Here is a 19274-nt window from a genome sequence, read left to right on the forward strand (position 1 = left end):
GGGGGGCAGGCAGTAGTGGGAGGATGATGCTCTTATATGTGGGTCTATGCCAAGCGGGGTGGAGAAGCAGGAGGTAGTCGATGTTGTGTTCTGGGGTTGGGACATCCTATGGAGAGGAGAGAACCCCGGGGATTTGTCAGAACACCAGTGGGGAGTACTCACGGGGAGGAGAGAAGAGTGAGGGAGTAAGGTACCAGTGGAAAAGACAGAGGGCTGGAACGGGCCAGGAAAGGTCCAGGGAGATGGCAGGAAAGGTCAGCCAATGGCTGGGTTCTCTCTTCATGGAGAGAAAAGCAGAGGAGTTGGTGGCACAGTCCACGCTGTCTTTCTCTGCCTGTCACCATGCCCTACTGAGCCCCAATGGCCCGAATTCAAGGTGTTCATGGTCAAGATGGGGAGATGAGGCTCACTTTTAGGGCAGCTCAGAAGATGGTCAAGAGTGAGGCCACATAAGAATCCACAGAAGTTGAGACAGCTGTGGCCAAAGTAAGTGCTCAGGGCTTCACTGAGGAGTGGACTGAAGAGGCGGGTGGCGGGATGTGGAGACACGAGCAGGGGCAGAGGCTGGAAGCCCGTGCAGCTGAAGAACCCTGCAGCTCTGTCTCCCCCACACAGGGGAAGGGAGCACCTGCCCTGGAAGGCACCAGGAAGGTCATGCTTGCCCGACAAAGGTGGCTAGGAGTTCAGTTGGGGCACAGGCGTGGCTTCCAAACATGAGTAACCCTCTTTCCAGGGAAGCTGGCAGACTTTCCCTTCTCCTTCCTCCCCTCTCTCCCTCCCTTTCTCTATCCGCCCCCAGAGATTCTGATTTAGTTTCTCTGCAGCAGAGTCCACAGCTGTTTTTTAAATTCTCTAGGTGATTCTCACGTGCAGCCTAGGGGGAGGGCCACTGAGGAAGGCTGTACTGCTGGTGGGATTTCAGGCCCCAGGGCAGGGTGACCAGTGCAGATTGGAGGCTGAAGGACTTTCCTGGACCCCCTAAGAAGACTGCACTGAATGGAGAACCCCATCCTCTGCCCAGAGGCCTGGATGGTCCATGTCTGGCTCCCTTCTCTCCCCCACCGCACTCTCATTCCCCCAGCTTTCCCCACTTCCTCAAGGCCAGGGAGTCCAAGGCCTGAAGGATGTGATGTTTTATTAAAGTCCAGCTCTTCCTATTCTAGGGCCACCATCCTCTAGCTAATTCTGTAATTCAATTAGTGGGAAGCCAAGGCCTGGCTGGGGTGGGAGGAGAGAGTATCCTGGGAGCTTTCCCTTCCTCTATGATTACACCCCGGGCTTCAGCCCTGTTCTGAGCTGGGCAGGAAATTGTACTTCCTTTACTCCACAATGACAAGGGCCTTTTATCCCTGTACATGGGGACTTTGTAAATTACTGCCATCTCTGTGCAATTAAGTCTGCTGTACTGGCTTCTCCCTTACATAGGCACGGGTACCTGTGTACCTGCTCAGGAACCAGCAGTATCCCTTGCGCCATCATCCACAGGCTTCCCCTGCTGTCCCCACCAACACCCTAGCCAGCAGCACCCTCCAGCCGCCCACTCAGCCCGCCGCTCCCCGCTGGCTCTGCTCTAACCTCTCTTGGCCTCGCGCTGCCCCCTTCCTCCCCTCTCTGCCCCCTACCCATTCCGGAGTCCAGCTGTGGACCTCCCTGCCCCACTCCCATAGGGTCTCTGGGTTTCCCAGCCCACAGACACCCGAGCTAGGCGCCAACTCTCTATCCAGCTGGAGACGTAGACACGTCTTCACCTGCAGAGCTGACGGCCTATTCAGAGGCACAAGACGTGAAACTGACGAACGGAAGGGACACGCGGGTCAGCACGGCACTGTAGGCAGGCGGAGGGTGAATGGCAGCGTGAGGAAACGCTGAGTGCTGGCCAAAGTGTTCTGCGGGCACCGTTGACTCGGAAGCACTAGAGGGGAGGCAGAGTGCAGAGGGGCTGGGCATGGGGCCCACCTCGGGCGGCATGGAGGGCGCTGCAGGGGGACAGCTGCAGGTGACCTCATGGTTCTGTGACTTCTCTCAGCTGGTGCCACCTCCCCGTCCCACCCCCCACCCTGATGATTCACCAAGTCTGTTCCTGCTCCAGCGCACTGTGGTTCTATGCTGTTCAATTCCATGATCCGGGAGGTGCTGGGATAAAGGGTGTCTGCCTTGAAGAGTGGCGGGCTCAGGAGACGGGGGGTGCGGGGCTGGCGGGACGTGAGGAGCAGGGGCTCAGGTACGCTTCACACTGTGTGCAGATATTTCAAGTCACTTATAGAGCTTCTCACCCCAGATCCTGCCACCCCTGCCATACAGTGAGAGGGGCCCACGGGGAAGGCAGCGTGGGCACGGGGTGGCTCTCAGCTCCGTTCCATCCTCCAAACACCAACCCCAGGAACTCAGGGCCACAAGACCAAAAGCGAATGCCAGTTACGGCTTGTTGGGCGGAGAGAACCTCTTCATTCGATATGTCAGGGATGAGGAGAGGACCGAACTCCCAGTCTGGCACCACCCTGGCTCGGGCCAAGCCCTGGATGAAGGGGCAAAGCAGAGCCACCAATGAAATTGTTCTCATGAAGACCTTGTCAGGAAGCTAACAAACATTAGTGGTACCCGCTAATGGTCTCTGTTTCCTCCAAACAGGCTGTGGGTCCTGCAACCAGCCTGGCTTATCCCAGCTTCACCACCCCCCTTTTCAGTTCATCCTCCTCTTTTAGCAGAGATTCTTTTCGTTGTAATTATGCAAGTGATACGCAAATACATTCTGATTCTAAATGTGTCCATTGAAAAAAAATGAGTTATTTGAGACATACCACCACCATCACCGAGGCCTCCTGTTTTCAGCTTGGTTTAACTCCTTCCAGACCTTTTCTGTGCATGTAACACAGGTACCAGAGGCACAGAGAACTAGCTGAATAGGTGTCAATGTGTATATGTGGCGGATATGATTTCACAACTTGCTTTCCCATCTGACAATGTGTCTTTCCATGTTGGTACATTTAGGACCATGTCAGCCTTTTTAACTATTGCAGAGTATCCCACAGTTGGAAAAAAAAAAAAAAGACATTCCTGCACTGAGGAAGATTTAAGTGGTTTTCAGTTCTTTGCTATTCGAAACAACCACAGTCGTGGTTCTCTCCTCCCTGCGCACAATTATGAGTATGTTCGTGGGGTCAGTACTTAGAAAAGAATTGCAGTCGGAAGGCAAGGCAAGATTTCTATGCCACCAGCCCCATCCCTACAAAGAACAACCCCTTCTCAGCCCTTCTCCAGCCTTCGTGTTTAGAACCCTGCTCTATCCTTCTCTCCCACCCGGCTGTTCCCTGAGAAAATCTCTTCTCCAACTGGACTGCGAACTCCCAAAGGGAGAAAGCTACAGGGGCTGCTCCCATCTGCCACGGAGCCCAGTGCCGAGCAGACATTCAAGATATTGGATAACAGTTCCACACTTCTATTCTGAGAACCATTGGTGAGCAAATGTATTGAGCACCTACTGTATGCAGAACATTATGGAGGACCCTAAAAAAAAAGAAATCGGTACAGTTCCTGCCCTCATGTGCTTCCATGATCTACCTAGCAGAGATGCATGCATGCACACCCCACGCTTTCTCACGCACACCACACACACCACATACAACACACACACACACCACGGTGGTAGCCCTCAGAGCCTGCTCCTTCGTCCTGCTCCCGTACTGACCCTACAGAGGCCCAGAGCCCCATCCTACATGCGCCTGTCATCCCAAAACAGAGGCCAATCTCCAAAATCTCTCCTCTTATCCCACTCCCAACAAAACTCCCTTCCTACCCCCCAGGCTCTAACTTCCAGCCGGAAAGCTCCTGGAGGGTCATCTCCTCACTGATAGGATTTCCAGCACTGCTGCTCCTCCTCAGATGAGCATTTGCTCCTTTGCCTGCCTTTCCTCCAGGTGACCACGTGGGAGCAAAATGTCAGCTCCAGGGGCAGGGTGAGGGAAAGGCTCAGTGGTGGTGCTGTCTGGAGCGGGGCACCCATCGGCACCCATTCTTTTCACACTGACTCCTGTTTTTGTTTCTGCAAACTCTTCTCTCTCTGGAGACTGCTTGAGAAACCTTCACATTTCCAAGCGTCTGCATTTTAAGAGGTTGAGATGAGATGCTCCCGGAGAAACTGTCACTGGGGGAGGGCCTCATGAATCAGGAGCTGCAGGGCGCTGCACCTCAGACCCCAGGGCTTGCCCTGTCAGCAAGCAGAGGGAAGGGGGCTCCCGTCTGGGAGCTGCGCCCCTCCCAGCGTTCTCCCTGTGTGTCTGCCCGCCGGTCTCAGCGCAGTCCAGGCATTAGAAAGTGGGTCTGTTACAGGCTTGTTGCTTATTCCTGGACTGGCAGGAGTTATTCTAACCTTTGAATTCAGATCCCACCTCACAGGCATGTACGTCTTAACATAAAGAACCCAATCTTCAGAGGAAGTACAGCTCCACCCCAGCCGCCAGGGCGGAACAGCGGTGACTGGGGAACACGGACCAGACAGCCTGAGCTCAGGTCCTGGCTCTACCACCGACCAGCCTGGGATTCTGGGCAAGTCCCTTAACTCATCTGTGCCTTAGTTTCTTTATTTGTGAAATTGGGATCATGGCTGTACCCCTCAGGGCTGCACCCCTCAGGGCTGCTGTGAAGACCGAATGAGCCCCCATAGCCTGAGCTCTTAGAACAGCTCATTCTTGGCTCTGAGTGAGTGCAAAGTAGCTATTCATTACTATAAATGTTTATAAATGTATAAAGTATTATAAATATCACTCCATGTCTGTGTAGCCATGGCAGGTACCACCGATTATGCTTATCTTAAAGCCACCCCAGCCCAGCTGTGGCCACGTCACCCCCATCGTCCTCTGACTGTGAGCCCAGGCATCGCAGCTGCACATGTGTTTTCTCTGCTATTCCTGTGGGTTTTCTCTTCTGTGTGTGCCCCTGTAGATGACTTAGAATCCCATACGCACACATGTGCACATGCCAACACACACACACAACCGCAAAGAAGCACAATGACGTAGTCCTGTCCCCACGCACAGAGGTATGCCCAAGTAAACACATGGAAGCACTTACTAACTCCCATGGGCACATGCACCCCCTCCAGAAGGCCCTGGAGCCACAGGCCTGGCAAGGGGGAGGGGGAGGCCTCTGCCAGGTATGTCTCTGGGGACACTTCAGCATGACGTAGGAGAGGGAGCACGGTAGGCTTGGTGGCTGCTGGGCTAAAACTGACACTGGCCATCTTCCCTTCTGAGATGACCTCACAGTCCTCCAATCCCCAATTCCTAAGCACCTCTCTCCCCTGGCTGCTGTCAGCCTCCACATCAACCTCCATTCCAGGTCTAGCAGCCTTCTTCTGAAGCCATCCTCTCCCCACCAAAAAGCTGCCACTGCCCCAGAGCTCTGTCCTCAGCAAGGGAGCTGATCTGGGCCGTTGGTTCGTACTCTGGAGTCAGTGGTTAATAACTGCTTGTCTGTATTTGCCTATCTAAAAGAGCCTTAAGTGAGGGGACCAACCTCTCCTGGTGGAATGTCAGACGTTGCATCAGCCTGCCTGATGAGGTTGTTTGAAAAGGGCCTGGCGTGGGTTTGCCCAGAGCTGGCCTTCATCTAAGCCTGGTCCCTCCTCACAGAGCTGCAGAGGGAAGGAAGGAAATTGGTCTTGCCCTTCTCCTAGCAAAATGCTTCACACGAGGAAATTTACATTTACACCGCGCTGTGCAGACAGTGAACTCTGCAGAGGTTCTTAGTGCTTGCTGGCTAATGGGCCTCCCCACAAGCCTGTGAGGTGGGAATTCCTGTCCCCATCTTATAGGGAAGGAGGCTGGAGTTCAGAGAGGTGACCTGGGAAGTGGCAGTGGCTGATAAGGGGCTCCTCTGGGCATGTTGGGAGCTGGACATTACCCTTTCCCAGGGGCGAAGAACTAAGGGGTGAGGCCCTAATAGTGCACCCTTGGGAACTGGGAGAATGGGCTTGCACAAGCCTTGGACCCAAGAGCACTCCCAGCCCCGGCCCACCCATTGGCCCTCATGGGCATCCTGTGCCCACCACCACTAAGGAGGTCCCACGTGCCCCCGTTTCCATGTACCTGGGTCTGCTCCCGGCAGCCTCTGAGCAGCAGATACGTGTTCTCCCCACCTAATCATCCCTCCAAGCTAGCCAAGATGTTCAGGCATTCAAGGGTCTCTCCAAATATACACTGGCCTTCTGCCTTTATTCCGGGCACTGGGGACCCGGCAGGATAGGAGAAAACCAAGTCCCGCACCTCACCTGAGCACAGGGAGACTGAAAAACAATGAATAAATATCCAAGTGCCAAATCCAAAAACAAACAAGACGAGGGGTCGAGAGAGTCCAAGTGTGTTGGGGACTGGAGAATGTGCTAGTAGAAGGTGGCTAAGAAGGCTTTTCTGAGGTCCCATTTGAACAAAGACCCAAGGGAAGGGAAGGAGAGAAGCAGTCAGGTGAAGGGGGTGGGGGACGTTCTGGACAGATGAACAAGCAATGAAAAGCTCTGCAGGCGGACTGCCTGGTGGGTTTGAGGACCAGGAAGGAACCCAGTGCAAGAGAAGGGGAAGATGGGAAGGAGAGGAGGGCAGGTGTGGGGAAGGCAGGGGCAAGTCACACAGGGTCTGGGGGGGGGGGGGGTGTCACTGAAAAAAAAACTGTAGCAGAAATTCCTGGAAGCTAGACAAAGGCAGAAGATTCCTTTTTCTCTGGAGTTCTTTCCTAGTTATCCTGGGCCATGGAAACAGTGTGGTCATTTCTTCCCTCCTCCTCCACCCCTCCTTCTCTGTCTCCAAACCTGCCCTGACCTTGTCCCGAGCTGGCTTGCCTGCATGCAGCCAAGGCAGTGGCTGCCTCCCCGTTGCAGGCAGGCACAGACAAAGAACAAGGCCATCGAGGGGACAGGAGAAAAGATGCCCCCAGGACAGGCAGGCGACAGCACGAGGGACGCCGTCACGGGGGCCTCTGACCGCTATTCATTTCAGTTCCCCGGGTGTCTCCATCAATAACCGTCTGCCAGTGACCAGGAGGGGAAGGGAGGAGGGGAAAGAAGGAGGGGTGACCTGGGGTCTGGGCGGGAAGGGCAAAATGGAGTGGCAGAGAGACTCTCTGGCACTCAGTCCTCCCAGCCTGGGGCAGGAACGGGAGATGCTGAAGGCAGGGACGCTACTGGAAGTTGAGAGTCTGTTTCCCAGGCTTCTCTCCCTGCTTCCATCTTCCATCTCTATTTGCCCCCAGTCTACCTCCACTTCCCATCTCCTCTCTGAAGCCAGTAAGGGATGGGAAACTGGGCCAATTTTTATATTAGAAGAGAAGAAGGAGGGTTTCATCAGGCACAAGCTGGGTGATGCAGGAGTCAGGGACTGCGAAGGACACCAGAAGAACTCTGTGCCTGGGCAACAAGAGAGCAGGGCAAGCCTGGGTAGCTGGCTGGTCTCGCCAACCTGCCGGGCTCATGAAAGGAGGGGCTGGGCCACAGTCACCATCCAAGCCTTGGCCCAGCACATGGCAGACAGCAGGCACTCAGGAAATATTTGATAAGTGACCCTGAGAATAACCAACTGCCAGCGGTGGGCAGTCAGAAACCGGCGTTGGCTGAGGATGGACTAGATGAGGGAAGGAGGTCTGTCTGTAGTGGGTGGAACGGGGTCAGATCCTTGAAAGATGGCTGGGGTCGGGAGAAGCGAAACTGGGAGAGAAATCAAAGCAGGTGAGGAGACATGGTAAGAGCGAAGGGTTTGGGGGTGGGAGGCTCAGCTAAGATAAAGGAACAAGAGAGGAAAATAAGTGAAAAAAAGAAGGATAATCATGCCGTAGGTTACTTTCTCTGAGGCCATAGTCAGTTTTGGAAAATCTGAAGCCAACTGTCCCCCAGGGGACTCAAGTCAGCTCTTGACCAATGTGGGCCCTTAAACTTTCCCTATGGCTAGGTCTTGATGGCTGCCTGAGGCACACCCAGCCACATGGCCAGGCAAAGGAAGAAGGCCCAACACGTAGCAATTTCAGGGAACTCCCGGGGAAGACTTTCCCATCACTAAACTCTTGGCCTTGTCACCGTGCCTGAAGGGCAAGCTTTACGGTCATCCCCTGAGTTAGGCACCCTGCTCTGGGAAAATACAGAATCCCTAGTGAGACGGTAATGGTGTGGCACTCCCAAAATCTCAGCACAAGAGAACGAGGCAGGACCTTGGAAGATCACTCAGTCAACCCTCTCAGCTCACAGATGAGGAAACTGAGGCCAGGGCTGGAGTCATCCAGGGAATTGGAGCAAAGCAAAAGTCAGCCCCGGATCCAAAGCGGTGCCTTGGTGGGCTGGGTAGGGGAAGCTCTCTGGGAGGGGTGTAAAGACCACCACTACAAATAGGGCAACAGAGGCTGGGACAGGGCACCCGTGGGCAGCCCCATTCATTTTCTTAGGACAGACTGGCCTGGGGTCCTCCTTACAGTAGGAGCCTTTATTTCAAAGGTGGAGAGAGTCCCTCCATCTTTGTGAAGCAGCCACCAGCACTTCTCTGAGGCCAGGACAAGAGTTCATGGTCAAGTGTGACTAGAGGTGCTGGGGGGGTGGGGAGTGGGGGGGGGCAAAACTGTCCCTTCTGGGAGACCTAGGAGCTGGCGCTAAAACAGACGGAAACAGCACCCCAGGGAGGGAGAAAGGTGGAGGACGGAGATGCCTGAAGCACCAGGGCACGGGGACAGGGGGAGTCTCGCAGGGAGAGGGTGCGTGGTGAGGGGAAGATGCAGGGTGGGGAGATTCCTCCGAGAGAGCAAGATAGAAAAGCAACGGGAGGGACGAGAGGCAGAGAGAAGGGAAAATCGGGAGGCAGGAAAGCGACAAGGAGAGTGCACGGAAGAGACGAGAGGTGGGGAGAGGGACCAAGCGCAGGGAGGGAGCGGGAAAGAGGGCGCGTCGGCGGGCCGGGAGGCGCCCCCACTGACCCTTCTCCGCGCTTGTTTGCCTCCCCAGGCTGCGCTTTCCTCACCTACTGCGAGCGTGAGTCAGCGCTGAAGGCCCAGAGCGCGCTGCACGAGCAGAAGACTCTGCCCGGGGTAAGTGGCGCCCGCCGAGGCGCGAGCGACCGACTCGCCGACAGGGGGCGACTTCGCGAGGCCGGGCTGCGACTGCGACTGCGCCCGCGGAGAGGTGGCGGGTCCCGCCGCCCGCCGCGCGCCTTCGCTGGGGATCTCGAGCGCCCCTCCTGCGCACCCGCCGGGGCCGCGCGGCGCGGGACTGGGTGCCAGGGCGCGTGGGCGCCGAGCTCAGAAGGCCCCCAGTGGCCGCTGCTCTCCGCCGTCCAGGCCCGACGGGATCCGGGGCCGTGGAGAACTTGACAATGGCTACAAGGCGCGGGCGGGCGCGGCTCCTTCCCTGCCTCTCCCGGGTGCCGCCGATCGAGTCCCTCCTGAGCACACTACCCAAGCTGGCAGCCCCAAGCGAGGGGCGCAGGATGATAGCCCGGACCCCGGGAGCCCAGAGCTGCCTCCGACTGCCCATCCCTCCCCCTACCCCACCCCCGGGCCACTTGTGACCAGGTTGCCGAAGCGCCCGCTGCAGTCCGACATCAGCTGCTCCAGAGGGTGGGGGCCCGGTGGAGGGGGGCGCCTTCCCGCCCGAGCTTAGCGCGGCGGTGAGATCACCGCGGTTTATTTAAGGAGCCAGCCCTCGTCTTTGATAAACTATCGCTCCCCGGCCCTGGTTTATAGCTTCTGCGAGGGGGAGAAGAGGATTATTTATGGCCCCCCTAACTGGGTGTGATATCAGCTATGGCTGGTATTGAGACTAGTTCATCACCATAAAATAAGAAGTGTTCTTTGGGTCAAGGGTCGGTGTGGTCTCTCCTGTGGGTTCAGAGAGATGGGGGTCGTGTGAAATATATTGCTCACCGACTATCTAAAGCTTAAGATATGAGTGTTTGTGGGCATAATTTAAACAATTTATAAATATAACATGTTTAAGCTTATACCGTGGACGCTGTGTGGAAGCATGTGTGTTCTCTGGGTATGTTCACCCATGCTTACATATGCAGGTTTACATTCTTCCCAAACAAACCATATGTAAACACACTTCTCCATTTCTGCCCTGCAGCTGGAAAGGTTAACCAGGTTGACAGAGAGAAAATGCAACCAGGGCTGCCTGGGCAGCCTTCCTTTGCATCAAAGTTCCTTCTTTACGCGTCTAGGGGTGGGGAGTGCTAAATAACAAGGGGCTTGCCTTCTATTAGACCAGTCTTTCCGTTTGTATTTGGTATTTGTGATTGCAAAGCACGGGGCTGAGTCATCTTAATAACATACCCGCGGATGCAAATGTATGGAAATCATGGCCCGCACAGATTTTGTGCAGAGCCCCAGCTCTGGCAGGTGGCCATTCCCCAGTTGGTTTTTCAGTGGCGCGGCTACATGCACATATATTATAGTAATTACTTTCTGGGTGCCCTCTGTAAGATGGCAGAAATATGCTCCGCATCGCCCCATGTTATGTGTGAAGCATAAAGCCATATTGTAAGATAATCAAAGGCTTCTCAGAAAGGTTTGTGCTGATTAATAAAGTGTTTATGGTACTTTGTTTTGGGGGGAGATTGTGATAGATATTTTAGAGCCACCCAAATGGAATAGAAAATACCACATTGTTATGGGAGGCCCTTCATCAGCCTGAGAGAGATTGCTGGGGAGTTTCATGATGGCTAAAAGCCGAGAATCAGATGGGGAAACAGAAAGAGAGAAGGTGGGAGGGGGAGGCTTAGGAATTTTAAAAAGGAGAGGCCAGGGACTGGGAGAATTTCAGCAGCAAGTGTGGATTGTTCAGGATCTAACATTAACTTGCGGTTGTTTATTTTACATATAATAGAATAGCTAAATGATGGAGTGTATTAGTTCTTTAATAATTTATAGAAATACTTTGATGTTGCAGTAATTACATTAAAGGTCACATATCAAAGGTAATTTGGTTGAGCAGCTGTGATGGTTTCTCAGAAGCAATCAATATCACTGTCCGTGGTGCTGATTTCACTAAGGGGCCTGCCAGATTAAAGAAGGCTTATTACCAGGCAGAAAGGCCCAGGGGAAATCAGGAGCACATTGGAGCGACGCACCAGGCCCCCTTCCACCGATAATTAACACTGTTCCCCATAATCTGTGCTAATCCTTCATACTGGGAGATCCAGTGGCATTTTTCTGAAAGCACAAAGACAATTTGGGCAAGTTGGGGAGAAAGGGCAAAAAAAGAAGCACGGATGTATGTTGGGAGATGGGAGGCTGAGGACAGAGGCCAACAATGGGGCTGAAACTGAGCCTAGGGTTCCCTTGCCATGTCTGGAATATCACCCTTCCTTCAAAGCCCTCACGAGGAGACACATGGCTTCAAAGATGGCTTCAAAGAAATCATCATACCGTTCTCAGGGCAGACACAGCCACAGGGCGAGGGATGGGGAAGAGATAAGACGACAGCTCTCAGTTCAAAGCCCACATCATCCCCACACACACTCACATGGAGACAAATCAAAACCAAAATGACCAAATGCAATTATGCTCTCAAGTGGAGCCATTTTGATGCCAGAGAGTGAAACTGGTGTTATTGTTGTTTGGTTCACACCTTTGAGATCAGAGAAGGGGTGTTGCCAGCAAATATAGAGGCAGGACCAAGAAAAATGTTCTCACCCAACCAAATAATATGGCCTCCCACTAGCTGAGGCTGTGCCATGCTGCCTGTTTGGTTGGGGGCAGCAGGGAGACCTCTTCTGTCTAGCGTGACCACACTCGGTATCCCAGTTAGTGCATTGTATGTCTGACTAAGGGGAATGGATTGAAAAAAATAATCTGGAAAACTGGTAACCTCAGCAATTTAGGCACTTTTCTAGACTTCAAAATCCATTAAAGTCAATCCATTAAAATCAGCCCTCCACTTTCTGACTGACAAGAGAATACGGGGAGAAGGTGGTACAGACAGCCTATTCTGTCTCTCATCAAGTTACAGAGATGGCATCCTGCTGCCAGAAAGGAAAATAGTCCTATTGTGGCCCTACACACATGCACACACCATCCCCACTGCCCACAAAACCACCAAGACAGAAGTAGAGGCTCTTTGTGCCCGTCTTCATGTGGGAAGGGAGTCTGGTGCTCCTTCTGGGATGGGGAAAATTTCAGAACCCAGAACCTCAGTGGCTGTTTTTACAAATCAGACGTCAGTATCCCTGAGAACTAGCCTAATCGATGCCTCTGGATGGCAGGTGGAGTCATCCCTGGGCCACTGTAGCACGTGGATTATTACTTCTGAGCTTAGAATTTCAGCAGAATGAGTTTACTGAACCATGAATCCTCATCAGGGTCCTTTTGAGCAGCATCTTCTGGCAGCATCTTGGCAGGGTGATTCTGCTTTGTCTAAATGCTCTCTCTCCCACACTCTCAATCTCACTGTATCTCCTGGTCCCTTGACCCACTCTGGCCAACCCCCTTTAATTCCCAATGTTGATTCCACCACTGATAGGGTACAGTTCAGTGTGGGGCAGTTTCTCCACCCATCGACAACTTTTGCTGAGTTTCTCCACCCACTGACAGCTTTTCCTGAGTGTGTGCTGGACACTGCGCAGAGTGTTATGCAGCCACAGAAGAAACACATGTCCCTTCCCCTCTTAGAGCTGTCAGTTGAGTTGGAGAAAGAAGCTCTACACAGGTAAAACTACAACTGAAAAACAAACGAGACAATTCATGCTATTAGAAAATGGGCAGTGTGGGCAATTGTTCAGTAACAGCAGCTCATATTTATTAAGCACCTGTGAGATGACAGGTACGACACCAAGCGCTGTCCCTCTACTCCCTCATTGTATCTTCACAGCTACCCTAGAGGAGACATTATTATCCTCCAAAGATGAGGAGCCAAGACTGAGGTGTAGAGAGATTGAGCAGTTTGCCCAAGTCATGCAACTGTAAATGGCCAAGCCAGACCCTGCACTAGGTCACCTGCCAAAGTCAAGGATATCCACTTCTCCTCTCCAGCACCACCAGCTGCCCCACTTGTTTAGAAGGGACCAAGATGACCATGGAGTGCAGAGGTTGGTGAAAGTTTTCCTTCAGGATATGTGCCAGGTAGGAATAGGGAGCTGGGAATAAGATGAGCATGTCAGATAAGAGCGCTGGCCTGAGAAACATTCCGGTGATATCCCACAGAGCGGGACAGGAACCCTGAGCGCACGCTGGGCAGGAGAGCCCACACTACAGTCCACCCAGGGCCTCAGCAGGCACAGGAGGACCCCCACAAGAATTTTTCCTTTAAAAATTTCCCCTTTGCTTAATCCCAGATTCTCCTGCCTTTGGGGCTTTGCAGGGAATTGTCTTCTAGGAAGAACCCATCTGTTTCCAAAGTTCGAAATCTAAAGCCTCAGGGGAGAGACTCTGATTAGGGAACACCAGGCAATATGACAAACAGTGCTCAGCCCTTTTCTTCTCTGGCAGCTCAGAGCTGGTGAGTGGGGGAAGGCTGAGTCCAGTAAACGGGAGGCCTGGAAGCAGGGAGAAGAGGAAGCATGGAAGGGAGAGGGGGAGGAGAGGGAGCTGGCAGGGGAGGGGCAGGGGTTGCTGTATCTGCTTGGTAAACATTGAAGTTCCAATTCACTAGTTAAAGATTGGCTTTTGTGTCCTCACTCTGGCAACCCTGGAATACAAAGCAAACTAACCCTTTTTTCCCTGGCTGCCTCCCACCTCCACTCCTCATGTCAGTCTGACAGACATGCAACATCCTTGCCATCACACCTTCAGACTCAGGTCACTGGCAACTCAGGATGGGTCATTTCCATGGAAATTCAATGTGACCTTCTTTGAGTTTACCAGGAAAGATATTACAATGGGAAACTTCACAGACAGAAAGAAAGAAAGAATTCAATTTGATTTTTTCTACCACCATATATTCTCACTCTTTTACCCGCTTCCTCTCACCTTCATTTCTTTAATCCCATTTTCTCTTCCTTTCTTTTCCTTTTGCTATCTTCTCCTTATGCCTCTATTTCCTTCTCTTTTCTCTCCCTTTGGATCATTTTCCTTGTCTTCATTTTTCCTTTCATTCTCAACCCTTTCTACTTTCATACTTCTCACCTCTACATCTCTCCTTTCTCTCCCCTCTCCTCCTCCTTTCTTCTTTGTCCTTCTGTCCCTCCACCCACCCCCACCCCCACTCTCTACCTTGGCACTGACGGGAGGCTCTAATGGGACTTCTGCTGTCTTAACTGGGGCTTTCCTGACAAGACCCATCTCCTCCCCTGTCAGTCCTGTCGTTGAAGGCTCCATCTGAGTTTATGTACAACTGTAAAGATGAGTGATAAATAGAAAGGATGCAAGCAATAACAAGATGAATAAATTATAAAGGGCAAATGATGACAAGACAGGGGTCCCCAGAGACGATGATATGATAACAGAAGCTAAAGACAGATTTACGATGGATGTAGTTAGCATGTATGGAGGCTGTTAATTCTTCAGGGTAGTTTTACGACTCCCAGTGACTGGTGCAATCAAAGCGTTTCGTCTTAGAGATGTGATCTATTCCCACTTGTCTGGCCTATGCACTAGACCCTATGCAACGTTTCCTTTAGAAAGACCCCTTTGCCTAGTCCCAGAGCCTCCTGCCTTTGGGGCTTTGCAGGGAATTGTCTTCTAGGAAGAGCCCATCTGTTTCCAAAGTTCTAAATAGAGAGCCTCAGGGGAGAGACTCCAATTAGGGAGTTTTTGTCTCTGTACTGTGAGTCTGGGTGCTACCAGCACCTACATCCTCTCTCCCAACCCCTGTCACCTTCTCTATCTCAGCTTCAGATTGTAGGGCTACGAGCCAGCTCCGCACATGCCTTCTGTTTCCTGCCCTACTATCCTTGCTGAGCAAGGGGCAGCCCCATGGTCCTTCCACAGAGGAAAAAAGAAGTCTTCAGGGATGTTTGAGCCATGGGAGGTCCTGGCTGCGCTTCCTCAGCATCTCTCACCTGGCCTCATGTGTTTATCATCCCCTTTGGGGACATGAGTGACATCTTCTTTCCCCATATTTCCTAAAGAGAACTATTCATCTGTCCTTTTAGGCAATGGTTCTCAATTGTGGTGATTTTGTTCCCCAGGGGACATTTGACAATGTCTCGAGACATTTTTGGTTGACACAGTGGAGGCTTGCTGCTGGCATCTAGAGAATGGAGGCCAGGAATGCTGCTAAATGCCCTGTAATGCACAGCACAGTGCCACAACAAACGATCATCTGGCTCAAAATGTCAATAGCGCCAAGGGGGAGAAACCCTGTCCCGGGGGTCAACAGGGACAGGGGGGTGGAGTGGAAGACAGGATGGTGAGGTCCTAGAGCACAGCATTCTTCTCTTTCTTTCTTTCATTCATGTGAGGGAAAAGCCCAGTGGTTCTTAGAGTAATGGAAGAGTCTGTTGTAAGGACACACGCTCAAATGATATAAGAACATAGGACGTAATGTGCCACCAAGCCTACCTCCAGGCATTAAAAATCAATTTGGGTTGGCCACTCACACACACTCACATCTGCAGGCCAAATGTGGCCTAAGGGCTGCCAGTGTTCAACACCAACTTCCGCCTCGGTTCTCGTATTTCACTCATCGGAAAGTGGGACCCTAGTGAGATGAGGTTGCTCATGACAGAGCTGGGACCCCGGCCCAGGCCTCCTCAGCCCACCCGGATACCGGTTCCTGAGGACCAGATGGCATGGGGCTACATCTGTGCCATCTTCCCATTTTCTCACTTCCCCAGCCCTCCCCCAGAGCAAACTCTTTACTCTCCTTCCCACAGAGACATCTCACAGCCTTTCCTCCCCAACCCAGGGGTCTTGCCCACACTGTCCCTCTGTCCTGGATGGCCCTCCCTCCTGCTGCCTGCCCCTGCCCACACTGACCCGGGGTCTCACTTTTCAGGCAAATGAATCTCGACTTTCATGGGTACCACCCCCTACCACCCCCGGCCTGGCCATAGCCTGTGCTCAATAAGACTCTCTAACCAACTTACTGGAAAGAACCAGAGACCCTCAGTGTCCATAGCCATGGTATCTTGAGTTGAAGGAAATAAACACACAAATAAGAGGGCACCTGAGATCATTGGCAGAGCCTGGGCTGGGAGTCAGGACACCTGGGTGCATATCTAGCTGCCACCTCCAAGTTGTGTGACCTTAACTCAGAACCTCCTTAGGCCTCCCCCATCTGGACTGCAAAGAGGAGCTGGCCAGGTTGCCTCTAGAGTCCCTTTCAGCATAAACATTCTTTGTAAATTAAAGAATAACAGGCTTGTAGTTATATTACTTGAAATGGTGGGAAGGCATGGGGGAGTAGGAGAATGAGAAAAATAGCATCTCCTGTTCTCCATGACTTGCCACCACCTGTGACAAGGGTCGTTAAGCATGGGTCAGATATGTCCCCTCCGATACAAACCAGCAGGGCTGCTGCCACTACCATCCCAAGGGCCAGAGCGGGAGCTGAAGCCAAGGGCAGGATTCCCTGTGGCATGTGCACTCTTGTCCCTCAACCCCAGGCTGTCCTCCTGCCCCCTGCTCCGGTCTCTGTCTAAGGAAGACAGACATACATTTGTATGTCTGTATGTAAGTGCCCAGGGTGTCCCCAGGGAGCCCATGCCCCCACGGTGGCCTCTCAGCTTCCAGGCTCTCACCCTCTGATGGTTTCTGTAGAGTGGCCAAGATTATCAGTGTGAGACAAAAATCTGATCATCTGAAAACCCCTTGGCTTCCCATGGCCCAAAAGATTCTGTCAGGTGGCCAACTCCCTATCTAATCCCAGGGAACTGCTTACCCAAACACATCATATTTTTGAAGTTTCTCTTTTGTTTGTGTTATCCCCTCCACCTGGAAAATTTCCATGCATCCTTGGAGACGCAAATCCAGCATCACTTCTGCTGTAACCACTTCCCAGCTGCTGAGGCATCTTTGGTGGTCCCTGCTGCTCGGCAGTCTCCATTTTTCACATCGTGGAGACCCTCATGCTTCCCTGTACCTGCTTCTGTGTCTGGAACTGGTCCTGAGCAAGGGCAGGAGCGAGGCAAGTGGCTTCTTTCTGCACTGATTGACCCCCTCTGGCCTTGGGAGACATTCCAACAGATCTGTCCTCGTGGTTTGTCTTCTGTCAACACCTCTAGAAAGTTTTCAGCTTAGCTCCCTCTTCGGGGTTACCTTTGGAAAGCTGAGAAAGCTTCCCTGTGTGGCCGTGGCTGTGTGGGAAACACTGTGTGGAAAGAGCTTTTGGTCAAGGCACCGCGGCTGGCCTTGGCATGAGTGTGTCCGTGAGTTGATGGTATGGCATGAGGAGAGTTTCCCCGAGTGTGTGTGAGAGTGGAACGAGTGTCAGCCTGAGGGGGACGCTGAAGGTGGCTTCGTGGATATGCTTGTGGGGGTCTGTGGGGGGGGGGTCTTAAAGGATTGGTTGACCGACATTTTGCCAGGAAACGGGGCTGGGTAACAGAAAGTCCTGTGTGCTCATGCTCCAGGGTGCGTGTGCTTTAGGTTTGGAGGCATTCCTCCAGAGCGTGGGGGTGGGGGGGAGAGGAGAGGGCCAAGGGTCTGCATGGTGGGCCTTGTGGGTGGGTGGGAGTGGGGTGCAACAGTGGGCTGCCGTGTGCACGGGGCAAACACCCCCAGTGCCGGGAGATGAAAGCATTGGGCAGGCCCCAGGCTGAATTCATCATCAAAGATGGGTAATCCCGGGCGATGATGCCAGAAAGCGTATTGTTCTTTTCTCTTCAATTCCTCGTGAAAATAGTACTGTGAAGAGAAAAGGGCAGGGATCCAGGCGGATGACTTCTCTCTCAAGGCCCCAGTTTACGGCACGTACTTTGGTCAAAGGTGTGTGTGGCACGCTCTCAGCGAGACCACCAGAGCGTGCCATGGCTGGTGCCCTCTCCTGGTGCCCTAGTGGGCCCCAAGTAGCAGTGTCTCACCAAGAGCCTCCAGTGCCCAACTCTGCACCCAGCACGGCTAAGGCAAAATGATGGCAGGCACACTGCTCAACGCTTCTGAGCGCTTATTCTCAAACTTCCGCCATCCTCAACCTCCGGCCCCTAACAGCCTGCAGCATTAGACAGTTCCCTCTACTGGACTACACACGCTTGGTGTGGCTTCAGGCCCAGCCTGTCCCATGCATCCCCCTCCCTGGATAGACCCTGCCTCCTTCCTACCTCCTGCTGGGCTCCCAGCTCCTATCTTCCCTCTGAGATCCTCCCAGAGGGCTGTAGCGCACATGATTTCCCCACCTCTGAGCCTCCACCGCGCATGGGGTCTGGTCCTGGCTCAAGTGTGGGCTCCACCCAGCAGGGACCCTTGACAGTCTGGGTCAGCCACTCAGGCAGCACCCCAACCCCAGGAGATGCATGGCCACGCAAGTTGGGCAACCACTGGCCTACCTTTACTAAAGGATTTTGTCCTAATTTGAGTGCCCCCAGAGCAGCCTCCCAGGCATGGGTTGGGGTGGTTTATTTGGGCAGTGACCCCAGGAAACACAGTAGGTAGTGGGGGTGAGACAGGGAACCACCCTGAACCTCAGTTTCAGAGACCTACTATGACAGGTAGAAATATATCTGGCCACAAAAGCTTCAGCAAATGAGGCTCTGTTTTGGTTTTTTTTGTTTTTTTTTTTTTTTAATTCACATCCCAGAGTCTGGGATCTGGTATTGGTTCAGCAGCATAACAATGTTAGGGTCAATATCTCTTCCCTCATGGTTTAAGGTGGCTGCCCAGCTCCATACATCACATCAGCATTCAAACCAGAAGATGAGACCAGAACAGGTCCAGCTCTGTCTGTTCCTTTTATCAGGAATGCAAAAGACTTCCCAGAGGTCCCTTCTGCAGTAGGCTTTCATTTCTGTCTCCTTGGCCAGAACTGTGGCACAGGGCTACCCTACTAGCAGCAAGAGAGACTAGGAAAGGATGTCTTGCTAAAGGCCAAGCCTATGTCTTCCCTGAATAAAACTGTGCCTCTGTTAGTGAGGGAGAAGTGGGGATGGATATGGTAAGAAACTGGTGGGATCTGTCCTACCAGCCTTGTAGAGGATGGGTGAGAGGTACAGAAGAGCAAACATATGCAGAATGTTTGCTTTAGCTGAGATCACGGCCTGATGCCTAGAAGAAATAGTAGTTTCAGAGTATGTTCCAGAGATGCTTCTTCAATATAGCACTGCTAACTCAGCATGTTTATTCCAACTACTGACATGGTTTCTGGTTCCATCAGATTTATGGGGAGGAGGGGATAAAGATTTCAGCCCCTTAGGCACCATATTTTTATCATCTGTATCTTT

At 52.7% G+C, this 19274-nt stretch overlaps 1 protein-coding gene across 2 annotated transcripts in view; it reads left to right on the forward strand.

The window, feature by feature from the left end:
• The window catches only part of CELF4 (CUGBP Elav-like family member 4), a 296225-nt gene that overhangs the window by 68780 nt on the left and 208171 nt on the right, over positions 1-19274 (forward strand). For both annotated transcript variants that reach the window (XM_077135586.1, XM_077135587.1), the window contains exon 2: positions 8969-9051. In XM_077135586.1, coding sequence (XP_076991701.1) covers positions 8969-9051 — 83 coding nt within the window. The remainder of the gene's footprint in view (positions 1-8968; positions 9052-19274) is intronic.

The sequence above is a fragment of the Tamandua tetradactyla genome, chromosome 18, assembly GCF_023851605.1.
Source record: "Tamandua tetradactyla isolate mTamTet1 chromosome 18, mTamTet1.pri, whole genome shotgun sequence".
NCBI lineage: Eukaryota > Metazoa > Chordata > Mammalia > Pilosa > Myrmecophagidae > Tamandua > Tamandua tetradactyla.